General features: G+C 44.4%; 1 protein-coding gene across 2 annotated transcripts in view; it reads left to right on the forward strand.

Moving 5' to 3' along the window:
* LOC110500427 (phosphofurin acidic cluster sorting protein 1) overlaps positions 1-18,422 on the forward strand; it is a 53,173-nt gene that overhangs the window by 21,669 nt on the left and 13,082 nt on the right. For both annotated transcript variants that reach the window (XM_036957838.1, XM_036957839.1), the window contains exons 2-10: positions 7,007-7,094; positions 7,479-7,568; positions 8,574-8,699; positions 10,165-10,309; positions 10,491-10,582; positions 10,989-11,066; positions 11,801-11,860; positions 16,028-16,188; positions 17,433-17,532. In XM_036957838.1, the coding sequence (XP_036813733.1) occupies positions 7,007-7,094; positions 7,479-7,568; positions 8,574-8,699; positions 10,165-10,309; positions 10,491-10,582; positions 10,989-11,066; positions 11,801-11,860; positions 16,028-16,188; positions 17,433-17,532 (940 nt within the window). The remainder of the gene's footprint in view (positions 1-7,006; positions 7,095-7,478; positions 7,569-8,573; positions 8,700-10,164; positions 10,310-10,490; positions 10,583-10,988; positions 11,067-11,800; positions 11,861-16,027; positions 16,189-17,432; positions 17,533-18,422) is intronic.

The following is an 18,422-nucleotide window of genomic DNA, read 5'->3' on the forward strand; positions in this document are numbered from 1 at the left end:
CTGTATCTGTATGCTCTGTATCTGTATGCTCTGTATCTGTATGCTCTGTATCTGTATGCTCTGTATCTGTATGCTCTGTATCTGTATGCTCTGTATCTGTATGCTCTGTATCTGTATGCTCTGTATCTGTATGCTCTGTATCTGTATGCTCTGTATCTGTATGCTCTGTATCTGTATCCTCTGTATCTGTATGCTGTACGCATGATAAATAACGAATATACTGTACGCTCTCACAAAATTTTAAAAAGCATTATTTTCGCAATGGGATTTATTCTTCTTCTCCTGGACAATTGTCCAGTGCCAATTTTAGTTATCGGCTTAAAAAAATACAAATAAATGGGCTAAAAGCCGTCTATTTCCGGCCAACGGAAACCCCATCTCAACCGTAACATAACCAACGATGACAGTTTCTCTCTGTTCGACTGTACGAAGATGGTCCCTGATGGTCCCTGTTTCTCTTTGACCACTACACAACCAATCACGACCAACCGGGTCTAAACGGAATTGCAACTCGACCAACCAGGTCTAAACGGAATTGCAACACAACCAGTGACGATGTCTTTGTCTAAACTGAGCTGATCTGCTTTTCATTTGACGAATCCCAGAATACAGGAGGATTCAGTTGGAAATGTACTGTACTAAATATGTCATCTGTGTCCTTACAGGAAAACACTACATTGTGTTTATGCCGAGGTTTATACAGTTGTCTTAACAACAATAACATAGACGTTCATCTCCACAGTGCGTCTCCCTTGGTAGTCACTGGTCACTCTACACTCCAACGGTTCTATTTTAAGACTGTCAGTTTCCCTTTGAAATGGCTCAGAACCAGGGCTATATAAATACTTTTTTTTTTAATGTCCTCTTTCCGCCCTCCTCCTCCTTCCTCCTCCTTTCTCTTATCTCCCTCCCTCCCCCATGCCGATTTGAAGGAGCCTTACAGTAAGATGTGTGTGTGTGTGTGTGTGAAGGATAGAAGGGTGGTGGGGGGAACCGATAGCTTAAATCCTCACATGGTGCCCTTTTTGATATTTCAACCCACCCCAAGAGGCTTTTGGGTAAGCTCTACCCCTTTGGGGGACCACACCAAAGGAGCCAGGCAACGGTACACCAGCACACGACCACGCGTCAGAGGTGAGAGGTCAGAGATTGGTGCGTCTGAGGTAGAGGTCGACCGAATATGGTTTTTCAACGCTGATACCAATTATTGGAGGACGATACCGATTTAATCGGATGATTTTTAGGTAGGTAGGTAGGTAGGTAGGTATAATTACAACAATACTGAATGAACACTTTTTTACCTTTAATATAATAAATAAAATCTATTTATTCTCAAATAATGAAAAATGTTCAAATTGGTTGAAATAATGCAAAAACACAGTGTTGGAGAAGAAAGTAAAAGTGCAATATGTGCAATTTTATAGGACTATTTCTCACTAAATAATTTGTATTTCCTATACCTTTGACAATTGGATGTTGTTATAGGCACTATAGTATTGCCAGCCTAATCTTGGGAGTTGATAGGCTTGAATACATAACCAGTGCTGTGCTTCAAGCATTGCGAAGTGCTGCCGGCAAACGCAGGAAAGTGCTGTTTGAATGAATGCTTACGAGCCTGCTGCTGCCTACCACCGCTCAGTCAGACTGCTCTATCAAATATCAGATCATAGACCTAATTACAATATAATAAACACACAGAAATACGAGCCTTAGGTCATTAATTTGGTAGAATCAGGAACTATCATTTCGAGAGTTTATTCTTTCAGTGAAATACGGAACTGTTCTGTATTTTATCGAACGGGTGACAACCCCAAGTCTAAACATTTCTGTTACATTGCACAACCTTCAGTGTTATGTCATAATTATGTAAAATTTTGGCAAATTTAATTACGGTCTTTATAGGAAGGAAAGGTCTTTGCACAGTTCGCAACGAGCCAGGCGGCCCAAACTGCTGCATATACCCTGACTCTGCTTGCACTGAACGCAAGAGAAGTGACACAATTTCCCCAGTTAATATTGCCTGCTAACATGAATTTCTTTTAACTTAATATGCAGGTTTAAAAAATATCTACTTGTGTATTGATTTTAAGAAAGGCTTTGATGTTTATGGATAGGTACGTTGGTGCAACGATTGTGCTTTTGTTAAATCATCACCCGTTTGGAGAAGTAGGCTGTGATTTCAATAATAAATTAACAGGCACCACATTGATTATATGCAACGCAGGACAAGCTAGTTAAACTAGTAATATCATCAACCATGTGTAGTTAACTAGTTATGTTATGTTATGTTAGGTTATGTTAAGATTGATTGATTGGTTTTTTTATAAGATAAGTTTATTGCTAGCTAGCAACTTAACTTGGCTCCTTTCTGCACTCGCATAACAGGTGGTCAGCCTGCCACGGATTGCAATGTAATCGGCCATAATTGGCATCCAAAAATGCAGATTACCGATTGTTATGAAAACTGGAAATCGGCCATGCCGATTAATCGGTCGACCTCTAGTCTGAGGGTAGTAGTTGAGTTTGACGCCTGAGTGTATCAATACATCCATACTGTATAAAGGGAATAGGTTACCATTTTGGATTGAGAGTATTAAGTGACTCTGGACAGGTGACAAATAACTGGACACGGTATAGAAGGCTGGCTGGCCGCCATACAGACACGCAGTGATGTTTGTTATGAATCTGTGGTTGGAAACAGTGTGTGTTTGTGCAGTTGATTAGTATTTTCTGTCCTTGGTATAGAATAGCTGTATGTGTGAGTGCCTGGTAGTAATGGTGTGTGTGTGAGTGAGAAGATGGAGAAGAGGGAATGTCAAAGAAGAGCTGGAGGGGAGAGGGAATGTGTTAAAGGAGTGGGGGACTCTAACTCTTACCGACAATGACTCTCCCTGCCTTACTCCTGATCACCGAACCACTACCTAGGAGGAGAAACGGTGAGGGAGAGGAGAGGTTTCCTGAAGGTCAGCTAGAACGATTGAAGAAATGCACTAGAGGGAAGTTGAAAGGTGGGGAGGTGCGCAATCATGTGTCTTGGACGCAGCTTGCTTGTATGACACAGCAAGGTTACAAGTCCCATGATGGTCTCTGTTACCAAGGGAACCACATTGCAACTGCCTCTTAAAGCTGCAGTCGGGTATTTAAATCCCCTCCAACAGCCGTGATATCACAGTTTCGTCCCATATTCATTCCTTTCTCTACTAGAAGCCATGGTGGGGAATGTATGCAAAGGCTTTTGTATCGTAGTTGGCGAGCCCTATTTCACTGCTGGCACTTAGATCATATTGACACACGCTTCAAACGTCAAAATAGGTGATTTATGTTGTTGCAGACAGATTCCGAAGGCGTAAGAATACATGTCAGTGAGAGGAGCGATTGGACTAGCATACATTTAGCTGTTGGCTGTTTTGGAACAGTAGGATCGACTATAGTACGTGTCACCATTTTTTTTAATATGGTATTTTGTAAAGGGGCCATGGTATTTTTCTGTGGTATTTCAACAGGCAGGGGGCTAAATGTTTGCCCGTGTGACTAACCACTCCCGACACACTCTCACAGATTGGTACCATTTTATGACAGACAGGGATTCTTTGTGTTTTTGCAAGACTTGTCTGACCCTTGTGTAGAGAGTGAGAGAGAGAGAGAGAGGAAGGTAGAGAAACCGAGAGAGATGGGGGAGGGAGAATGACACGGAGAGACAGACCATTGTAAATACATCCCATATGTTTATTTATTTCCCCTTTTTGTAATTGAACTATTTGCCCATCGTTACAACGCTGTGTGTGTAGACACATGACATTTTGAAATGTCTCCTATTCTTTTGGAACTTCTACGAGTGTAATGTTGACTGTAAACTTTTTATTGTTTCACTTTTTTGTTTATGATCTACTTCATTTGCTCTGGCAATATTAGCATATGTTTCCCATGCCAATAAAGCCCTTGAATTGAATTGTGAGAGAGCGAGAGGGGGGGAGAGAGAGACGGCGTTTATAGCTGGGGTTTATGATGGCAGTGAGTGATGTCTCTGTCAGGTCGAGGCCTCATAAAGAGACAGGCAGTCAATGAGAGAGGTAGATATTATTATCTCAGCCTAGCAGAGTGCGGGAGGGAGCTGTGCTGGTAAAGGGTACGGGGCCTGTAGTCACAAAGTAACTCCCGAGTAGGAGTGCTGATCTAGGCTCAATTTAGCCTTCTTTAAAAAAAAAAACTTTTTTAAAATCATATATGTATAAGATTATACGGCTAGAGAGGACCTGATCCGAGATCAGCATTCCTACCGTACTCGGAGACACTTTGTGAATACTGTCAGGCACCGGACAGTCGGGCAGACTTGCTCTCCATTCAAGAGACTTTATTATGAACTTGGCTTACGAGGGTTTATTTGTTTCGGACGGTCTCTTCTAAAAACTGTAGGCGTTCGGAGGTACTTTATGAGTAATTCATGGAAATGTTTCATGATACCCCTAAAGTGATTTATGAATATTCACATGTAACAAATTCCTGTATGGAAATGTGGACCTATCTGTCAAATAAAACGATTGACAGGTAGGACCATGTCCTTGACGACCTACCTTGTCATCCCGAATCCTTCATCACGTTTCTTTGAATTAAAGTTGACTAAATGCTTTGAACACACGGATCATCAACATTCAGCACAATGGGGAACGTCTGGTGTTGTTAAGGTCTGGATCGTGTTTTCTACTCAAGACATTTCTCTCCTCTGGGATTCCCGCGGTAAACCCTGACCTCCTGTCCATATCAGCATTACTACCTCACCAATGGAAGGAACCCAGGCCTTCTGTAACCAGTGGAATGATTTTCAATACGCCACTGCTTATAACTAAACCGTAAGTTGAGTAAAACTATAAGACATCTAAGATGTGTCATTCTATCCGGCACAGGGCTCCAGCTATGCATTTGGTTTGTTAACTTGCTAGCTAAGTGGCTAGGTGTCAAGATCAAACTTCTTGGTTACTGCAGAGATATTCAATCCCCTCCTGGATCAAGATCCCTGTTGCCTAAATAGTTATGTGTAAAAAAAAAATAGTGCCCCCTGTGTGCACTTCCGGTAATACCGTATATACCGGTATGGTACAGAAATGGTATGAAAATCTTACCCCCAAGGGGCTAGTTTTACCCCTTACCCACAAGGGGCTAGATTGACCCCCTTACCCACAAGGGGCTAGATTGACCCCCTTACCCACAAGGGGCTAGGATTGACCCCTTACCCACAAGGGGCTAGGATTGACCCCTTACCCACAAGGGGCTAGGATTGACCCCTTACCCACAAGGGGCTAGGATTGACCCCTTACCCACAAGGGGCTAGATTTGACCCCTTACCCACAAGGGGCTATTTCTACTAGATCTGAATGGTTTGGATCTTTTCCACCTGACCTGTCAGAGGGCAAGTTGTTGTCTCGAAAAGCCGACCCTAGGCATCAGTGACTAGGGCCTGATTTCAATGATGGACTCTTTTGGCATAGAGGAACTACGTCCCTGCCTTAGTCTCTACTTTATCAGCTTGAATAAAATACAATATGGTAGCTACTAAGATACAGGTCAGAGGTTATTTTTAATGAGTGCATTTCACAAGAGGCTTAAAAATATATATATTTAAGTTAACAAATTCTTATTTACAATGACGGCCCAGGAACAGCGGGTTAACTGCCTTGTTCAGGGGCAGAATGACAGGTTTTTACCTTGTCAGCTCGGGGATTCGATCCAGCAACCTTTCGGTTACTAGTCCAACGCTCTAATCACTAGGTTACCCGCCGCCCCAGTTTGTGTTAACTAACTTCACTAAAACCACTGCAAACTTTGGTCTTGAACCGGGACGTTGTAGCAAGTCTGCTTGGTGATTATCTTTCCATTTTAATTATATATATTTTTTTGAGGTGAATTGTCTGAAAAGGACCCACCCCAGAACAGTTTTTTCCCCCTTATCAAGAAAGAGGGTCCATCATTGAAACCTAGTCACTGTCGCCTAGGGTCTGGGTTTTCAAGACTCGGCAAGTTGAAGCTAGTATTGCCACATTATCCAATCCTGATTATATCTGTCTTAATGTGACTAGAGGTTACGGGTTAGGGCCTGAGGGTTGGTTTGGAATGGAGCCGACGTTGGTGTCTGTCTTGTCCACTAACTTGTTCTTTATGGCAGTCATGACCCTGCTGTGTCCAGGCCACATTAGCAGAGCAGCGATTAGCCCTGCTGTCTGTCTGTCTTTTATCTCTCCCTATCTCTCTATTATATCTCTTTTCCTCCCCCTGCCCCACTCCCATCCCCTCTCCCTCCCTACATCTCTCTGCCCAGGCCTATTTTAGTTTAAGTTGTGTCTCAGAGGTCCCAGATGTGAATAATTCAACACACTGACCTTCTGGGTTGGACTGTTCAGTTGGTGGGAGGAGGTGGGGTGGGGGAGGGGAGGGTCGAGGGGTGGGTGAGGTCTAGTCTCCATTTTCAGTCTTTAACGTAATATTTTGGAAGCAGTAGGTGTGGTTGTGTCTGAGCTATGCTGTAGGTGCGGTTGTGTCTGAGCTGTGCTGTAGGTGCGGTTGTGTCTGAGCTGTGCTGTAGGTGCGGTTGTGTCTGAGCTGTGCTGTAGGTGCGGTTGTGTCTGAGCTGTGCTGTAGGTGCGGTTGTGTCTGAGCTGTGCTGTCGTTTCGGGGGGTTTCTGTAAGCATCCCACAATGCACGTGTCTGAGGTGGATTCAATTTAAAGGACTATTTATTTACCTTTGGCGTTTTTTTGTTTGTTTGTTCAGCTGTGATTGACTGTAACGACAATTGGAAAAGCAAAGAAAATATCCCGTCCTAATTCTGTTAAAAATCGACTAGTCAGCGACAATGTGTCATAACCTAACTGTTAGATTAACCATTATGGTAATGTGATTTGGTTTTCTGTATGGTACCTTCCTTGTAGTGACCGCGTGTTCTCGAGTGACCTAGGATGTTGTTTGCAGTGCATTTTGCTCAGTCTCTCTCTCTCTCTCTCTTGTCTTATTCCAGGCTGTTTAACCTGACCCTGAAAAAGCTGATCATGTTGAAGGAGCTGGACAAAGACCTGACGTCTGTGGTCATCGCTGTCAAACTACAGGTACTGCCTGACCCGAGATCACTATAATACACTGTTTCATTGAGTTCTACCCATCTCCCACCCCCCCACCTCTTCTTCTATTCAATGCCCAGCATTCCTCAATTCCATCTCTCCCTCCTCTACTCGCCATCACTAGTCTCTTGTTCTTCTTATACTCTGTCCTCCGCTGTTCTCCCCTTTCTCCATCCTTTTCCCCTCTCATCCATCCACCCCGTCTGTCTCTGTTGATAAAGGCTGATTGTTTGGACTCTGTAGTACGTCAATGATCATCGTTAACCAGATCTACCCTCCCTCCCTCCCTCCTCGACCTCTTTTTATTCTGCTATTCATGATCCGATCCTCCCTCCCTCCCTCCCTCCCTCCCTCCCTCCCTCCCTCCCTCAGGGTTCTAAGCGTATCCTGAGGTCCAATGAGATCTTGTTGTCTTCAGCGGGACTGACAGAGACAGACCTTCAGCTCACCTTCTCTCTACAGGTACAATACTACTACTAATACTAATACTACTACTACTGCTATTACAGATACAGTAGGGCTGGCCTTGCAACTGAGACTTTTTACATAGGAACGGGGTCACCACTCACCACCCGACCAGGTCAAATATTCAAGTGTCCTGGGCCTTTTCAGTAAGGGATCAACACCGATGTTCTGTACATTGCCCTGAAGAAGGCACAGTGATGCCGAAACGTGGATGTTTAAAATATATATATATATATATTTTTAAATGTATTACCCGATGTGTTACTGGGAGGTTATACATTTGTAGTGTTCAAGTTTCTTTTGTTTTTCTAGCTTCCGGTTTATTCTCCGTTTTTCAGCACCTCTACACTAAATAATTTTCTCGTGTGCCGGAACATTTTAATTTTTTACCGTATGTCAGCAGTTCCTCAGCTCTTGGCGGGGTTCATTTGTTTCTCTCTCTAGGTTTTATATTATTATCTGTCCCAGAGACACCCGACTGTCCCATTTATCTGAATCAGAAACGAGTAGTCCGCATCGCTGTGGTGTAGCAACACAAACACACAAAACAGTCCCGTTTTATCTGAATCAGAAACGAGTAGTCCGCATCGCTGTGGTGTAGCAACACAAACACACAAAACAGTCCCGTTTTATCTGAATCAGAAACGAGTAGTCCGCATCGCTGTGGTGTAGCAACACAAACACACAAAAACAGTCCCGTTTTATCGAGGTCAGGTGTTTCTGTAGTACGTGGGTAACGGGGTTATTACAGACTGCAGAACTGGGGTGATTTCATATCTTCAAGTCGGTTGAACTTTCCGTTGAAGGTTGCTGCGGGGCGCTCCGGTCACTGTAGGTTAGTCAGATTTTTTTTGGGGGGGGGGGGGTGTGTTGTCACTTCACGGAGTCAGAGGCCGGTCGCAGAACAGGAACGTTACTCAACACTCCGATTCTATATCTGTGTCATTTATACAGTCTGACGATGAGTCTGTCATGGTTCTCTCTGTGTGTGTACCCTCACAGTACCCCCACTTCCTGAAGAGAGACGCCAACAAGCTTCAGATCATGCTGCAGCGTCGCAAACGCTATAAGAACCGAACCATCCTGGGCTACAAGACACTGGCGCTGGGTCACATCAACATGGCTGAGGTACGGCGCTAACCTCCATTTTAAAAAATTAACAAACTTTTATTCAACCTTAACCTCTATTCAACATTATTATTCAATTCCTATTTCATCTCCAATCATCCTTGGTTAAACGTGTAGTTGATGGATTTTCACCACGCCTTTACAAGTCGTACAGAAAGGAAATAGGCTCCTGCCCGGAGGGCCATTCTGGCTCAGACGAGGCTACTTACTTTACGTAGATCTACCTTTACAGTAGCTAACAGTTGGTATTTAAAGTCTATTTTGCCTTTGGCGAACCTCTGCTCAACCTTCATTCAACCAGCTACACCTTTTAATCAAGCCTTTAGTAAACCTCAGTGTAGCCACAGCACTCTGTCACAACACTCCATGTCATTCTGACACGCTCTACCCAAAGCTCTGGCAGTGTTTTTGAAGTTTAATAAAAGAACTGCGCTGTAGCTGCTGCATTGTGTGTGTGTGTGTGTGTGTGTGTGTGACTGCTGCCTGTGTAATAGGATGTGTAGACTTCATTAACACAGCCAGAGTGTGACCAGACTGCAGAGAGAAGGGGGGAAGAGAGCTGATGCTGTTCTGAAAACCAGCCTTTGTACAAAATAATGTGGTGATCCCTTTCTGTTTCCCTCTGTTTTCTATTTTCTCTGTCCCTCTCTGTCTGTCCCTCTCTGTCTGTCCCTCTCTGTCTGTCCCTCTCTGTCTGTCCCTCTCTGTCTGTCCCTCTCTGTCTGTCCCTCTCTGTCTGTCCCTCTCTGTCTGTCCCTCTCTGTCTGTCCCTCTCTGTCTGTCCCTCTCTGTCTGTCCCTCTCTGTCTGTCCCTCTCTGTCTGTCCCTCTCTGTCTGTCCCTCTCTGTCTGTCCCTCTCTGTCTGTCCCTCTCTGTCTGTCCCTCTCTGTCTGTCCCTCTCTGTCTGTCCCTCTCTGTCTGTCCCTCTCTGTCTGTCCCTCTCTGTCTGTCCCTCTCTGTCTGTCCCTCTCTGTCTGTCCCTCTCTGTCTGTCCCTCTGTCTGTCCCTCTCTGTCTGTATCTCTCTGTCTCTGTATCTCTCTGTCTCTGTATCTCTCTGTCTCTGTATCTCTCTGTCTCTGTATCTCTCTGTCTCTGTATCTCTCTGTCTCTGTATCTCTCTGTCTCTGTATCTCTCTGTCTCTGTATCTCTCTGTCTCTGTATCTCTCTGTCTCTGTCTCTCTCTGTCTCTCTCTGTCTCTCTCTGTCTCTCTCTGTCTCTCTCTGTCTCTCTCTGTCTCTCTCTGTCTCTCTCTGTCTCTGTCTCTCTCTGTCTCTCTCTGTCTCTCTCTGTCTCTCTCTGTCTCTGTCTCTCTCTGTCTCTCTCTCTGTCTCTCTCTGTCTCTGTCTCTCTCTCTGTCTCTCTCTCTCTGTCCCTCTCTGTCTGTGTGCTCTCTTCTATCCCTTTGTCTTCACTCTCATCTTTCCCCCTGTTTCCATCCCCCCTCCCATATCCCATGTCCAGGTGATGCAGCATCCCAGTGAGGGGGCCCAGGTGTTGGGGCTCCACAGCCAGTTGAAGGATGCCTCGGTGCCCGTGGCGGAGGTCAGGGTCTACTCCCTCTCCAGCCAGCCCATTGACCACGAGGGACCCAAGGCCAAGATGTCTGGTAAGGGATCTGAGTCCCTGTGTTTCTCTCTCTCTCTCTCTCTGCGCTCCATCCCTCTCCTCCCTTCCTAACCATTAATGCTTCCTCTCTCCCTCTCCTTCCCTCTCTGCTTCCCCCTCTATCACCTCTCTCTCTGCTTCCCCCTCTATCACCTCTCTCTCTGCTTCCCATCTCTCTCCAGATCGTTCTCCAGACATTGATAACTATTCTGAGGAAGAAGAGGAGAGCTACTCATCAGAACAGGAGGGCAGTGACGACCCGATCCACGGCCAGGTGTGTGTGTGTGTGTGTGTGTGTGTGTGTGTGCGAGCGTCTTTTGTCCTGTCTTGTTTGTGAAGCAGAGATACCTGGAGCCCAAGGGATTTGAAGAGGAGGGAGGGAGGGAGGTGATAGAGTGAGAAGGAGAGGAGAGAAAGCAGCAAACAGACAGAATGAATAGATAAGGAGAGGGGGACATGGCTCGGGGAGGACAGATGAATAGAGTGAATGGAGGTATGGAAGGGGCGGGGAGTGAAGGAGAGGACTAGTGAAAGGATGGCGGGAAGGAGGTCACGGTTGGTAGGGTATAAATAACCTGCTATGAGTGTGTGTCTCATGCTCTGAATAACTCTCCAATCCTCCCCCCTCTCTCTGTGTCATCCCTCTTTCTCCCCTCCACTTCTCTCTCTCTCTCTGACAGTATCTCTATGATGAAGAGGATGAGGTGAGGAAGAAGAAGCCCCGACGGAAGCTCACCTCCAACGCTTCCATCACTAGAGTGAGAAACCCTTCTCTCCCTCCCTCCCCCTTTCACTCCATTCTCCTGCTCTCAAACCTCCTCTTTACACCTCCCTCTATCCCCCTCTTTTTCCACCCATCCCTCCCTCCACCCCTCTCTTCAGTCAACCTCTCCCTCTATTGTTCTCCCTCCTTTGTCCTTAATTCTGCAATCACTCTGTTCCTCCCGTTCTTCTTCAATGTGTGTAATTACATTTCCCAGGAGGCAAACAGACGATTCTGAAAATATATCCAAGCACACACTCCCGCACACACACTCCCGCATGCACCCACACACATACCCGCACGCACACACACACACATGCGTGCAGAATGAGGCCATGGCTGCACTAGTCACTATATATGATAGAATACACTGTAAAACACCTGAGCATCATTTGTCTTGGACTGCAGCAGCATCTTAAATGATCTGTTCTCTGGTCAGTTGATATTCATATTCATTCATATTCATTCAACCCATTTGTAGATGGGTCATATTCAAAAGGCACCGGGCGGAAGACAATGGACTGACACGGGGGGGAGGGGACCACCTACGCTCGTTCTATAAGAAACGCTTGTTTTCGTTTTCTTTTTGGAAAAAAAAACTACGTTTTGCGCTAATGAATTCGACCCAGGTCTATAGAGAAATGTGCTGTTGCTTGACAGTTGTCCACGAACCCGATGTTTCTCAGAACACTTAACCCCGAGGGAAAATAATAGTTGTCTCTCTTACAGCAACCAAACATCAAGCAGAAGTTTGTGGCTCTGCTGAAAAGGTTCAAGGTTTCTGATGAGGTAGGCATCTCGCTATTGCTCCTTCTCTCTCTCTCTCGCCTCGTCTCTTGTCTTTCTCTCTCAATTCAATTTCAGGGGCTGGGAAACATATGTTGACATTGCCAATAACAATACTAAATGTACAGTAAACATTACACTCACAAAAGTTCCAAAAGAATAAAGACATTTCAAATGTGATATTATGTCTATTTACAGTGTTTTAATGATGGGAAAATAGTTAAAGTACAAAAGGGAAAATAAATAAACATAAATATGGGTTGTATTTACAGTGGTGTTCTTCACTGGTTGCCCTTTTCTTGTAGCAACAGGTCACACATCTTGCTGCGGTGATGGCACACTGTGGGATTTCACCCAATAGATATGGGAGTTTATCAAAATGTTGTTTGTTTTCAAATTCTTTGTGGGTCTGTGTAATCTGAGGGAAACGTGTCTTAATAGGGTCATACATTTGGCAGGAGGTTAGGAAGTGCAGCTCAGTTTCCACCTCATGTTGTGGGAAGTGTGCGCATAGCCTGTCTTCTCTTGAGAGCCAGGTCTGTCTACATCAGCCTTTCTCAATAGCAAGGCTATGCTCACTGAGTTTGTACATAGTCAAAGCTTTCCTGTGTACTGTGCCACTGTGTACTCTGGACAAATAGCATTCTAGCCCTACTGTAATTCTTTCCAATTTGTCAAATAATTCCCTTTTTTTTCATGATTTGGTTGCTGCTAATTGTGTTGCTGTCCTGGGGCTCTGTGGGGTCTGTTTGTGAACAGATCCCCAGGACCAGCTTGCTTAGGGGACTCATCTCCAGGTTCATCCTTTTGTAGGTGATGGCTTTTTTATGAAAGGTTTGGGAATCACTTCCTTTTAGGTGGTTGTAGAAATGAACGGCTCTTTTTTGTATTTTGATATTTAGCGAATATCTGCCTAATTCTGCTCTGCATCTATTATTATTATTTATTTTTTTACGTTGTACACGGAGTATATTTTTTGAAGAGTTCTACATGCATGTCCCCGAATTTGGTGTTTTAGTGAGCGGACCCCAGACTTCACAACCATCAAGAGCAATGGGTTCTATAACTGATTCAGGTATTTTTTGCCAGATCCTAATTGGTGTGTCAAATTTTATGTTCCTTTTGATGGCATAGAAGGCCCTTCTTGCCTTATCTCTCAGATCGTTTACAGCTTTGTGGAAGTTACCTGTGGCCCTGATGTTTAGGTTGAGGTATGTATCGTTTTTTGTGTGCTCAGTAGATGGAATTTGTATTTGTCGTTCAGGCAACTGGACCTTTTTTGGAACACCATTATTTTTGTCTGGGCCCTGAGATTTACTGTCAGGGCCCAGGTCTGACAGAATCTGTGCAGAAGATCAAGGTGCTGCTGTAGGCCCTCCTTGGTTGGGGACAGAAGCACCAGATCTTCAGCAAACTGTAGACATTTGATTTCAGATTCTAGTAGGGTGAGGCCGAGGGCTGCAGACTGTTCTAGTGCCCTTGCCAATTCGTTGATATATATGGTGAAGAGGGTGGGGCTTAAGCTGCATCCCTGTCTCACCCCACAGCCCAGAGCAAATAAATGTTTTTTTGCCAATTTTAACAGCACACTTGTTGTTTGTGTACATGAATTTTATAGTGTTGGATGTTTTTCCCCCAATACCATGTTCCATCAATTTGAATAGCAGACCCTGATGCCAAATTGAGTCAAAAAATGTTTTGAAATCATCAAAGCATGAGAAGACTTTGCCATTGTTTTGTTTTTTTGTTTGTCATTTAGGGTGTGCAGGGTGAATACGTGGTCTGTCGTACAGTAATTTGGTAAAAAGCCAATTTGACATTTATACATTTCCTTAGTGAAAACAATGTAATGAGCGAGTCTGCTGTTAATGATAATGCAGAGGATTTTTCCAAAGGTTGCTGTTGCCCACGGTAGATATTGTGGTCAAATGTGGCTCCAGTTTTGTGGATTGGGGTAATCAGTCCTTGGTTCCAAATATCGGGGAAGATGGCAGAGCTGAAGATGATTTTTAAGAATTTGTGGTTTGTATATTTTCATTTAATTTAGGATACCTTCAACACCACAGGCCTTTTTGGGTTGGAGGGTTTTTGTCCTCTAGTTTATTCAATATAATTGGATAAACCTTGTGGGCTCTGGTAGTCTTTTAATAGTTGATTCTAAGATTTTGTATTTGATCATGTATAATTTTTTGCTGTTCTTTGGTATCAGGCCAAAAAGCCTGGAGTATTGGTTTATCCATACATCTACGTTTTGGATAGATAACTCTTTGTGTGTTGCAATTTTCCCAGAAGAATACTGTATACGGTTTAGGTTTTCTACTGTCAAGTTTACACCTTCACTATTACAGTGAAACATTTTGTCCAGGAAGTTGTCTAAAAGGGATTGAATTTGTTGTTGCCTAATTGTTTTTTTGGTAGGTTTCCACACTACTTTCCTTCCATCTATAGCATTTCTTAATATTATTCAGTTCCTTTGGCTTTGATGCCTCATGATTGAGTATTGCTCTGTTCAAGTAGACTCGTGATTTTGCTGTGGTCTGATAGGGGTGTCAGTGGGCTGACTGTGAACAGTCTGAGAGACTCTGAGTTGAGGTCAGTGATAAAGTCGGCTACAGTACTACTGCCAAGAGATGGGCTATAGTTGTACCTACCGTAGGAGGCCCCTCGAAGCCTACCATTGACGATGTACATAACCAGCGTGCAGGAGTTGTCCTGTTTTTGTTGGTTATGTTGTCGTAGTTGTGCCTAGGTTGGTATATGGGGGAGGGAATGCTGTCACCTCCAGGTATGTGTTTGTTCCCCTGTGTACTGAGGGTGTCAGGTTATTTTCTTGTCTAGTTCTGGCATTTTGGTTGGCGCAGACTAGTATTTTATTTGATCAACCTTTATTTAACTAGGCAAGTCAGTTAAGAACAAATTCTTATTTACAATGACGGCCTACCTTGGCCAAAACCTAACTCGGACGATGCTGGGCCAATTGTGCGCCGGCCTATGGGAATCCCAATCACGGCCAGTTGTGATACAGCCTGGAATCAAACCAGGGTCTGTAGTGACACCTCTAGCAATGAGATGCAGTGCCTTAGACCGCTGTGCCACTCTGGAGCCCATGTCCGTGGGCCTGTAAATTGTGGATCTCCCCCTCTAGGATGGAGAAGCTGTCATTGTTAAGATATGGCAGCACACAGGAGGATGTTTTTCTCTGTTGAGATCATTTCCTCTTGAATTTCTAGCCTAATGTAAAGAGTTCCTGTTTTGATTCATTTGAGTGACTTAGGTCTGCTCTATACCAAATTAGCATACCTCCTAATTCCCTTCGCTGTTTCACACCTGGTAGTTTGGTGGACGGGACTACCAGCTCTCTGTAACCGAGAGGGCAACCAGTGGGTCCATCTCCTCTATACCATGTTTCTTATAGGATGACAATGTCTATATTTCTGATTTTCTTTGGTGAAGTCCAGGTTCCTGCTCTTTAGGCCAAAGGCAAATTTCCTCAGGCCTTGGATTTTCAAGGATGAGATAGCAAAGCCTTTGTGTTCCATAAAGTGTCCAGTGTTGTTAGTCGTGTGGTTTGGCCTCAGACCAGTAAGTGTGAGCAGAGCTTGCTGATCATCTGGTACATGCCATTGGCTTGAGCTTGTGTAAGAGTCTGGGGTTGGGCCTGTTCGCCTGCTCACGGCCTGTGTGTATGTGTGACTTTCGTGTTGAGGCCCTCTTTGCGGGAGTGGGGGGCATGGGGTGGGCAGAGGAGGGGCATAGGTCAGATCTGAGGGGGACTATATGGGGTGTGGGCATGGTGTGTGTGTGTGTGTGTGTGTGTATGTGTCTCTCGAATCAACTGGGATACAAAAACATTCTTCATTCAAACTCCCAACTTTTTACTTTCTCTGTCTTACACCTCCCCCCTCTCTGTTTCACTTCTCCTAACACCCTGTTTTGTGCAAGTTGCAGACATTAGAATTGCAATTTGATGGTGTTTCTCTACACACAAGTATGTGTGAGAGAGAGACAGAGATAGATGTGGTAATCTTTCGTGTTTTTTTTTTTTCTTTTTTTTCTTTTCTTTCATGTCTGTGTGTTATAAGACTGTGCCTCTGTCTGTGATGTTGGTATGAGTGAGCTATGCTTCTGTACCCGTGTAATATGTTGATCTGTCTGTGTGTCTGTGTGCAGGTGGGTTTTGGTCTGGAGCATGTCTCTAGTGAACAGATCCAGGAAGTGGAGGAGGATTTAGATGAGCTCTATGACAGTCTGGAGATGTACAACCCCTCTGACAGTGGCCCTGAGATGGAAGAGACGGACAGCATCCTCAGCACACCCAAACCTAAACTCAGGTAGCTGTTATGGTGACACACACGTGTGTGTGTACACCTAACCCAATCATGCTTTGGCCTTTACGTACAGTGCATTCGGTAAGTATTCAGAGCCCTTGACTTTTTTCCACATTTTGTTAGGTTACTGAATTGATTCTAAAATGGATAAAAAATATATTTAAAATCCTGACCTTTTTATAAATTTATAAATACATTTTTATTTACTTTTTACCCATCAATTTCGTGGTATCCAATTGGTCTTGTCTCATTGCTGCAATTCCCATACAGACTTTGGAGAGGTGAAGGTCAAGAGCCGTGCGTCCTCCGAAACTGCTTCTTGACACAGTGCCCGCTTAACCCGGAAGCCAGCCGCACCAATGTGTCGGAGGAAACATCGTACACCTGGCGACCATGTCAGTGTGCATTGGGCCCGGCCCGCCACAGGAGTCGCTAGAGCGCGATGGGACAAGAACATCCCTACCGGCCTAACCCGGACGACGCTGGGCCAATTGTGCGCCGCCTCATTGGTCTCCCGGTCGCGGCCAACTTCGACAGAGCTTGGACTCGAACCAGGATCTCTAGTGGCACAGCATGCAACTGCGATGCAGTGCCTTAGACCACTGAGCCACTCGAGAGTCTCTCTCAATCCTTCGCAATCTACACACAATACCCCATAATGACAAAGCAAAAAAAATATTTTAGCAAATGTATTCAACATTTTTAAACAGAAATACCTTATTTCTTATAAGTATTCAGACCCTTTGCTACGGGACTCGAAATTGAGCTTCGGTGCATCCTGTTTCCATTGATCATCCTTGAGGTGTTTCTTCAACTTGATTGGAGTTCACCTGTGGTAAATTCAATTGATTGGACATGATTTGGAAAGGCACACACCTGTCTAAAGTCCCCAGCGCATGTCAGAGCAAAAACCAAGCCATGAAGTCGAAGGAACTATCCGTAGAGCTCCGAGACAGGATTGTGTCAAGGCACAGATCTGCGTAAGGGTACCCCAAAAACGTCTGCAGCATTGAATACTTTCCGAATGCACTGTATATACACAAAGTGGATTTTTATTTTGCGATGTTATGAACATCGCTAGCAATAACAGAATAAAACAAATGTTTAACACATTCTTCTCTTTTCCTGTTGTATATCTTCTTTCTAATGATGAACTTTATTACTCAACTAATACTGATCATCACTATGAACACACCGTTCCATGGATGTTACAGTCGGTGCTAACTTTTGTGTGTGTGTCCATCCAGGCCGTTCTTTGAGGGAATGTCCCAGTCCAGCTCTCAGACGGAAATCACCAGCCTGAACAGCAGAGGAGGGAGCCTGGGACGAGACGCCTGCTTCAGCCCTGTGAGTAATGGAGGGAGAGGGGGGGGGGGGGGGGGGGGGGGGGAGTAGAGAGAGGGGACTGAGCGAGAGAGGGGGAGGGAGATAAGTAATGCATTAAAGGATGGAGGGGAGGGGGGGGGTCAAATCTATTTTTATTGGTCACATACACATGGTTAGCAGATCTTATTGCGAGTGTAGCGAAAAATGCTTGTGCTTCTAGTTCCGACAGTGCAGCAATATCAACAAGTAATCTAACAATTCCACAACAACTACCTAATGCACACACATCTAGGTAAAGGGATGGAATAAGAATATGTACATATAAATATATGGATTAGCAATGACCGAGTGGCATAGGCAAGACGCAATAGATGGTATAAAATACAGTATATATAAATGGGATGAGTAATACAATATGTGTAAGCATTATTAAAGTGGCATTAATAAAGTGACTAGTGGCCAATGATTTCGAGTCTGTGTGTAGGCAGCAGCCTCTGTGTTAATGATGGCTGTTTAACCTCTCTGGGATCGTTCGGGACGCTAGCGTCCCACCTCGCCAACAGCCAGTGAAATTGCAGGGCGCCAAATTCAAAACAGAAATCTCATAATTCAAATTCCTCAACCATACAAGTATTTTACACCATTTTAAAGATGCGCTTCTCGTTAATCGAACCACAGTGTCCGATTGCAAAAAAGGCTTTTCGGAGAAAGCAGAACATGTCATTATGTTAGGTCAGCAACTAGTCACAGAAAGCATTCAGCCATTTTCCAACTGAAGAGAGGTGTCACAAAAAGCAGAAATATAGATAAAATTCATCAGATGACACTCAGGACTCAATGTTACACAATACATGTATGTTTTGTTCGATCAAGTTCATATTTATATCCAAAAACCTCAGTTTACATTGGCG

The sequence above is a fragment of the Oncorhynchus mykiss genome, chromosome 21, assembly GCF_013265735.2.
Source record: "Oncorhynchus mykiss isolate Arlee chromosome 21, USDA_OmykA_1.1, whole genome shotgun sequence".
Taxonomy (NCBI): Eukaryota; Metazoa; Chordata; class Actinopteri; order Salmoniformes; family Salmonidae; genus Oncorhynchus; species Oncorhynchus mykiss.